The sequence below is a fragment of the Nuphar pumila genome, chromosome 2, assembly GCF_984573655.1.
Source record: "Nuphar pumila chromosome 2, dmNupPumi1.hap1.1, whole genome shotgun sequence".
NCBI classification, from domain to species: Eukaryota; Viridiplantae; Streptophyta; class Magnoliopsida; order Nymphaeales; family Nymphaeaceae; genus Nuphar; species Nuphar pumila.
Window position 1 is genome coordinate 12,794,828 of NC_143250.1, and position 9,005 is coordinate 12,803,832.

At 37.2% G+C, this 9,005-nt stretch overlaps 1 protein-coding gene across 2 annotated transcripts in view; it reads right to left on the reverse strand.

Moving 5' to 3' along the window:
* LOC149844795 (Cysteine proteinases superfamily protein) overlaps window positions 1–8,394 on the reverse strand; it is a 71,649-nt gene extending 63,255 nt beyond the window's left edge. Inside the window, exons 1-2 of one of the 2 annotated variants that reach the window (XM_089995287.1) lie at window positions 8,256–8,394; window positions 756–958 (exon numbers count right to left, since the gene is read on the reverse strand). In XM_089995287.1, coding sequence (XP_089851413.1) covers window positions 756–932 — 177 coding nt within the window. In that variant the 5' untranslated portion in view covers window positions 933–958; window positions 8,256–8,394. Of the gene's footprint in view, window positions 1–755; window positions 1,010–8,255 lie in introns of both variants that reach the window. The other variant, XM_089995286.1, reaches the window with a different exon arrangement.
* Window positions 8,395–9,005: the final 611 nt, after the last annotated feature.

Sequence of the window (9,005 nt, forward strand, 5' to 3'; positions counted from 1 at the left end):
CATTGTCATATGTCACATCAGAGTACCAGCTGGTGGATTTCTTCACAAAAGCTCTTTCTGCTCCTCGATTTATTTTTCTCCTTAGCAAACTTTCGGTTATTTCCCCGCAAATTTGAGGGGGAGTATATATATATATATATATATATATATATATATATATAAAATCTATTTTGTATTAGTTTGCCCAACTTATAGTTGTTTTCTAGAAACAACTATATTTTAGTTTTTTCTATTTTTTACTAATGTATTTATCTTTTTTTTTTTTGCCAATTGGGGCCCCATTCATAGAGTCGTTGAGGCCCCAACGGTCGTAAATATGACTGTTGGGAGCTCCCCAATGACTCTATGAGGGGAGGAGCTCCCAATGGCCTCCCCTCTCTCTTTTATTGTATATAAATAGGGGTGTGTTCCCCTTATTTCTCTCATTGTATTCCAAGCACTTCTTCAATAATATTTTTATTCTTTTACTTGTTGGTGTTGCCCTTTTGAGGCTTTTTGTATTGTCCCATCGTGGACTTCTTGCTTATGCACTTTTGGACTTGTTTGATGCTTTTGTATCTTATCCTTGTAATTCCGCATACTTCATTAGAGTAACCATGGATTGAGAAGCAGTGAATTGGAAGATATTTTCATTAGTCATTTATTTTATTCCAAATTTTAATTCATACTTTTGATTTTTAGTTGTATAATACAACCTGAAGAATGATAAGGAAACACAACCACATCAAAAGAAAGAAAGATAAAAACCATCTTACTGGGATAGAATCCAAATGAGACAAACGCTTTCCAAGGCTTCCACTGGCTCGTGGATTTTGCTCTGGCAACATATTAGCCAAAGCTTGATCATCCTCGCTATCTTGTAAACTGCTGATGGAGCTGGAGCTAGAACTTCTCCTGAGACTATCATTTGGTTCACTCATTGTTTCAGACATCGGACATCAACTGTTCTATGTTATGCCTATACAAAGAGGTAAGCCTGTCAACGGCATCCACAGATGACCAAACCTAGCTGATGGAGGATAAAGTAAAGAAAGAAAGAAATATCTCAGTACCCAAGCATTCTTTCTTAGAAGATGTCAGACGTGAAGACAAACACATATTGCAGATTTTACCAATAAAGCTATTAGAAAAGGATAACTTTGAATGGCATGAGAGATCTTTCACAGAAACTCTTGGAAAATTACATAAAAGATACAGCTCAACTCATTTTGTAAGCATGCAGAAAAGAATTTCTCATATCCTATATTATCCAAACATCAAAACAAAAATTAAAAATATACAATAATGAAGAATTGAAAAGTTGAAATAACAAAAACACATGGCTATGCATGCAGACCAATTCAAGAAACATGAACATGTAATGTACATAATTTACTGAAAAAAAAAGATTACTTGCATCTGTAATGACACCCCAGCAATCTCAACCAAATAAAAGAGTATGATCGGAAGACTCTACTGAGAAGCACTATGGAAAAAGCATAGGAAAAGGTGACAGATTGTGAAATGAAATCTTTTGATAATAAATCATCTGGAGCGTCAATTATCCACACAATATGTGAACATATTGTTACACATTGAACAATCACTAAAGACAGATGCTAACAAGAAAGTGAACAAGAAATCACTTGTAATAAGGTTTTCTTTTTCTTCAATGAGCTTGTAATAAGGTTCCTTGTCAACTAACAAAATGACATTGATGGAAATTCACTTCATTCTTTCGCTCTTCTTGCTTTGGTCCTTCATCATGGACCAGCACAATTGAAAAGGAATGAAAAACATATGCAATTAAGGAACATTGCAATTTAAAAATCTTCTTTTTTTCTAATATGTTTTGAAAATTATCAAAAATTCATGCAGTACTATTTGATTAATTTTGAAAATTCCATGTCATATGTAGGATTTTTAAACAAAGCTAACCAAATCTATCATGATAAAGGTTCAAAAGCTGTCATTTAGCGTGCTTGATGAAATGCCATGCTATACCGATCCAATAGAACCTATCCAAGACCCAGGTCCAATTTAAAGAGATTTGGATCCAGAACCTCATGATGAATCCAAATCAATTTTATTGGATCCCCCCATAACCTATTTTAGTATCCATTGACCAATTCATAGATAAACCAAATTTGGACTTGAGCCAGAATCCATTAGGTCCAAACCAAAGTTTAAGCACTCCTATATCTTACCAATACCCAAGACCAATTGGATCTAGCCCATATTGAATCCTCTCGACCCAAATCTTGTAATCGGATCCAAAAGTCCCTCATATCCATTTTTCCCAACTCAAAACCAGTTCATGTCTAGGATTTGCTTATGGACCTTTAAAATCAACATGTGGAGCATGGAGCGATGAGTATTTCATTGTAACAGATCTATGACAGTTTCATATTAGAGTATACCTGTGTTACGGCCCAGAATCGGCCCCAATTTACTTAAGCGTTCTTTGGATTCTAGTTATATTTAATGTTTCAATTTTTTGCTCTAAGAGAAGGAGTGTAGCGGGTCATTGGGTTTAGATGTTATTGTTGTTAGATTTTCAGATCTCCAGTCTTTTACTTGTAAAAGAAAGAAAGACAATAGAAGGAAAGAGGCTACACGAAACAGAGAGGGAAAACAGCCACCTTGGGCGTCCTTTCTCATTGAATATAAGGATCTTACAAGATGTATTAGGGTACAAGTTTACCCTTAAACAATGATTAAAAATTGCAACATGCCCACCTATTAAGTGACGTCTTGAATATTAGATATAAAATGATTGGATCTGGTCCAAGATACAAAACAAACTGACGTTATCTTTTCAATTGTTTGATCCATTTAGTTATAAAGAAATGAGTCGGTTCTATATGGATCAAGGTCCAATAGTTGTTCCTGACACAAATCTAGCTAGAGCTCCAGATCCAAGAGGAGATCCAGATCCAACAAACAATCCAGCCCTAGTACACAGGATGATGATGTGGCAGCTGACATGGCATTGCTAAGGGATGATAAATTAAAGATCCAAAGTCTTAGTCAAGAGCAAGAAGAGCTAGACACGTGTCAAGCCCGGAGGTAAGCCAATTAAGGAGTGGGGTCCACCCTGGGGGCGTGTCATACTAGAGAGTCCTAGGCAACGTCTCCTAGTTCTAAGAGATCAATTAGAGTTAATTAATTATAAGATAGTCTTTTAGTTGGTTTGTTCTTTTGACTTTTGAGGAGTCCTTAGCTAAGGAGTCATAGTCTAGTTGGTTTCTTTATGCAAGTAGGACTCAACCCAAGGTCCATCTATATAATGAGGTCTTGGGGAGCCATATAAATTATTGATTAATGCATTAAGTTTTCTCATAAGGCCTAGCCGTCCTCCTCTCTTTCTCCTTCTGTTTCTTTGGTATTTCTACCCTCTGACGCCCTCTTTTCTCTCTCCTCCCTCCTTGGACGTCCATATCTCTCTGTCGACTTCTTCTCTTCTCTCCCTCTGATCTTACTTGGCACCATGTGTGTGGTGGTAGATCCAGCCTACGCAAAGGAACCAATCCCTTCACGTGTTTCCTTTTAGAGATTCAAGAAGACTACACTACTTAGAAAAGCGATTTGAAAGCCTCTACAACCGTGGTTCTATTGTACCACCCTCTCTGAAGCCTAACTCAGGTACTCAACCCTCTAACCCTCTGATATTAGTTTCCTAGACCTATAACCAGACCCTAGGTTGCATTAGTTTGCTTTTCGTAGCCTTAGAACCAAAACTGCAACTATTTGATTAACCCGAAAAGCTTTATTTTCATTGTTTAACCTTCCCAGCATTCCAACGACCTATTTTATTGTTCCCTGACCTATAGCAGCCTAACCTAACTCTGACACACATCCCTAGGTGATCATAAATCCCTTGGTTCAGTGCATATCAGTTCTGAACCGAAACCCTCTCTTGATTGGCCTCAGGGGCCGATTTTAGCCTACTTGATTTTCCCGTTTCTGTAGGTCATTTCACAGAACCTCCCAAAACCTTTATCACAGTTACCCTTAGACCATTGCCCCATCGTGTCCAATGGAGGTCCACACCCCAGATAAGTCCAGCCCAGCCTCAGAGGGTCAAGAACCTCAGGTTTGATCCTCTCGCTTCTGTCGGGCTCAAACTAGAGTACTTGTCCGTTGCTAGCCCGGGGCTCCCTTCAAATCCAAGTTTCGAACCTTCAAAATTGGATCCTGAGGAGGGTCTAACAATCTGTACGGGATCTGCTTCATCTGTTCAATCCAGATTTGCATAGAGGCCTAATAAAAGACTATGGATGGTTTGGCAAAAGCATACTTGGCTTTTCTGCATTTCTCAGAGTGGGTCATGCTCGGGATCTTCAATATGAAGAGCATGGCCATGTTCACATCGCACTATAAATACATTACCCGAAGAGTAGAGCAGAAATGGAAAAATTGCCAGCGAGATCCATTAGAACTGGAAAAAAGAACGAGCAGGATCCAAGCTTAAGGGCAAGTCTTTTTCAACCCATGCAGAATGACACAAGAGCTAAAGCGAGACACTATCAGGTCTATAAGGCCCATTCAGATCCATTTTTTATTACTTAGTGTTTTTGTAATTATTTAGGTTGTCTTAAAATCATCTTTTCAATTTTTGTTGAGTTTCAAATCTATCTCAAATCCGTATTAGGATTAGGATTTTTGGGGTATCTCTTTTGTTTGCTATAAATATTCGTTGTAAAGAAGAAGAGAGGAGGTTGATGATGAATTTTAGTAATTTTCCTGGAATTTTTTATTATTTTCCTGTCTTTTCCTAGTTTCATAGTTTTGTAGTTGCGCTAGGGTATCAATTTTTGCAGGGCTAAGGAGCGAATTTCCAGTTCACTGCATCATATATGCATACTGCCATGATTATAAGTTGTTAACGTCTAAGGCATGGACATAAAATGTAGGAAACAAGAAGAAAGAAACAGAGATAAAGAGGAGACAGAATGGGAAGAAAAAACAAAGAAGACAGAGAGAATAATCAACAGTCACATTAGAAGGAAAAGACAATTATGACATAAAAAACACTCCAGATATTGGGAAATTTTTTCTAGCAATGCTAGTTCAATTTCACCCTTATTTCTCTCAAGTTGTACCACAGGCAAAAGGGGAGCAAATAAGTTGTGAATTTGGGTCTCTATACAAGTAAAAAAATGTTATCCAGGTTTGCTAAATTTTATTGATTTACAACCATCCATGTTTTATCTGTGACAAATGACAACCTACTAGTAGTTCCTACCGGCCTTTTATAATGTTCCAGTCTCCAATCATAAGTAGTGCTTTCAACACTACATGTACTCAGCACCTGGAAGGCTTCCAAACAACAGCGTCTTTGCATGTACGACTCAGAGTATAATCATTGCATTGGCATGGCATGCACTATGAATAGAACGCTGCATACATTCAATACTAGAACCTAGTTATATGAAGAGAATTTAACAATCACAATAACTTGAAGAAAGAAAACTTGAAAGCATAATAAAGAGAATCATTTGTTTGCAGAATTATGACCAAGAAGCCACGTCTTCAGCTAATAGTGAAGCTAATAATTGACAGCTTCATTATGCTGTTGATTGGTGATACTGATAGAATTATTGCAGCTGTAAATACCAACTAAAGCCTGCACTGAGAAGTAGTTTTTTCGAATCAAATTGTGCTAGACAAAAATCGAGAGGTGAACTATGACAACTACATAATAATCAAGTTAAAATGGTTCTCCATCACTAGAAGTAGCAGAAAGTTGAGCTAGTTACTACTGCAGGGACAATCTCGCCTATGCATAGCAGGCATAGATATCTCACTTTTAATGCTTGTTAGAAATATAAACCATATTTTTTTCATACAGTGAATAAAGCATCAGCAGTAACTGGTGCAATATAAATGATAACATGGTGACTTTACATGCATAGGTAAATAGTGAACCTTACCTGAAAACACATGTTACTGTTAAGAAACTATTACCTGCTTCCCACATTTACTGGAAGGTACTGTAACATTGGTATATGTAATAACTAGATGCATTTAAAGGGCTACAACCGTATATCAAACCAAATTTTGGAGTAGAAACCACTCAATTTTAAGGTTATTAGTATTGTGATTACAGCACATATAGGTAGGATGGATATAATGGTACGAGCAGAATGACACAATCTTTGATAGTTTACAAGTAGATTCTCCACTAATTGAATGGTTTTCAACATTTCCAATTAGTGTCATGGCTTTGAAATTCACGGCACATTGATGTAGATTCAACTATACTGATAAATGAAAGGAATATACACAATGTCATTTTGTTGACAGATGGATTTTGTCCATCTACAAAAGGTCTATACAACTATTTCTGCAACAAAATGTGTCAATGTCAGCTCATAAAGAAGAAAATTGGATGAAAAGGAAAAGCAATAATTAATAGTTTAGGGATGATCCAATGTAATAATGGAGACTGCTTTACCTTTGGTGTGAATTTCTCTTTTCGACCACTGACTACATTGCTGAACCACATTCGTCCTGACGTGGTGCAAGATAAAAGCTTATTGTACAAAACGTACATAGCAACAATGAACCATCTAAAATATTTCAGGCTGTCATAATAAAAAAAAATATTTCACCCTTGCTATTGCTTGGGAAGCTTGGTGAGCAAGAAATACCGGTGGATGATTGCTTCAAATATTTGGGATCTATCATTCAAAAGTATGGAGAAATTGATGGAGATGTAAATCATAGGATAAAGGTTGGGTGGATGAAATGGAAAAGTGCAACTGGAGTGTTGTGCGATCGTAGAATGCCATTGCGGTTGAAGGGAAAGTTTTATAGGACGACTATTAGGCCCGTTTTACTATATGGTACGTAATGTTGGGCTGCCAAGAGACATCGTATTCAAAAAATGAGTGTAGCTGAGATGCGTATGCTTAGATGGATGTGTGGAAATACAATAAAAGATAAGATTCGGAACGAGGAGATACGTAACAAGGTAGGCGTTGCACCCATTGAAAATAAGATGAGAGAGAATCGTTTATGGTGGTTTGGACATATTCGGCGAAGGCCTAAAGATGCTCCAGTTAGAAGGATGGAGAAATGAGAAAATATATTAGTTAAAAGAGGTCGGGGTAGGCCTAGGAAGACTTGGATGGAGATGATAAGAAAGGATATGAATGCTTTGAACCTCACCGAGGACATGGCATTGGATAGAAATGATTGGAGAAGAAGGATTCATGTGGAAGACCCAGAATGATTTTCTTTGTTGGTTCATATCGCCGACCCCAATTGTTTTGGGATGAAGGCGTAGTTGTTGTTGTTGCTGTTGTTGTATTGCTTGGGAATTGATAGCAACTAGGCACAATTTGACACATCGCCTAGTGAGACAACAATGAGCCTGAAATATTATTATATTACCCCTCCCACCTTGGGTAATTTTCTGATTTCAACTGTTTTGATCATTTGGTTTCATGCCTTTGGTAAAACCTCCAAATTTAGACCCTGGGTAGACCTGAAATCCAGTGTGGTAATTCAGAAGGCATAGTACAAAGGTTCTCATTCATAAGCTCATTCTGCACATCTAAAAAGTATCCCCTTGTGCACTTTATGCGTCAAATCTAGACTCCAGGCACCTCAAATCCAATAATTCAACTTCAGTGATTTTATTGAAGACTGAAAAAAGAATAAACAAAAGGTGTTCCACTCCACATGAAATGGGACTCCCACACTTTTTCTATATCACCCAACAAACTATATTGAAGAGAAGCTACTCCCCAAGTGGATGTAAGCATACCATCCTTTCATGAACATCATTTAATAAGCAAAACGTGCACACCCAGGTTCATTCAACCATCACCATCAATCCATATGACCAAATACAATTTAATAAATATTGAACCAAGAACAGGTAATCATAATCCAAACACACCAATTCATGAATTCTTCAACACGATACAGAGCTTCAACGCCAATTCATACCATTCAAAAGTAACAAAACATGTTCTCCAAGTTCCAGCACGCACCAATTTGGATGAAAGAGCAAAAAGCAAATACTGGTTAAACAGAGAACCATCCTTCCAAATTAAGCAGCTAGAAAAAAAAAGCCCACTATGCTTCTGAATAAATGCATAAAAAGTAAATTTTGCTTCATGATTCAGCAAGGAATCAAGAAAAAGAAAAGAAAAATTACAGAGTGTTCCAAGTTTCAACATATCTAGCGCAAAAACTGTCGAAATTTAACCAATCAAGAGGTGAGTCAGAAAATTTGTTAGAAGGGGTGAAAGGAAACTCACCAAGAACCGATGGATTGTCTATGGAACTACAGAAGATTGTATCTTGTGCTTCTTCTCTTCATGGAATTCCTCCTCTACTCCGCTCAAACCAAAGACGCACGTTATTGACCGAATGAAGTGCAGCTCAGGAACACGCAAAAGGAACGAGATGAATGATTGCAAACGAACCCCTTAAATAAAAACTTTTATCAGGTTGGTCCTTTACTTTTAGAGATTTCAAGAAGCCTTATGACCAAAGGACAAATCTTGTCCTTGTCTTTTGACATGTTCTGCAATGTCCCGGCCATTTTCGGCAATTGGATAACAAAAATTTGACTAATTCTTGTTATACTTTCCAATGGCTAAAAAAGTTCCAAAGGTGCCTTTCCATGTGGGAGGTACCATCGTCGGCTAAAACTAAACAAAAAAAACATTAAAAATTCAGTGTAGGTTTTGCCATAAAACACAAAAACAAAATTAGCTTTTGGAAAATTTGGATTTTGCCAAAAACCGGAGTTATTTGAAGACCCTTGGTACGTGCCAACCAAACTACACTTGAGAATGAGTTAGGAACGAGTTGACTAGGTAAATGCGAATTCTTATTGTAATTTGTAATGATGAGTAAATTCATGTGACTGGTTAACACAAGTAAAATGGTGCATGCCCCCGTAGCCTACGGAATTGGTTAAATGTGTTGCAACCAATGTTATCAAAATCGATCTGAATTGACTGATTTAGATCAAATCAGGGGCAGGTTCAGGTATTTTTAAA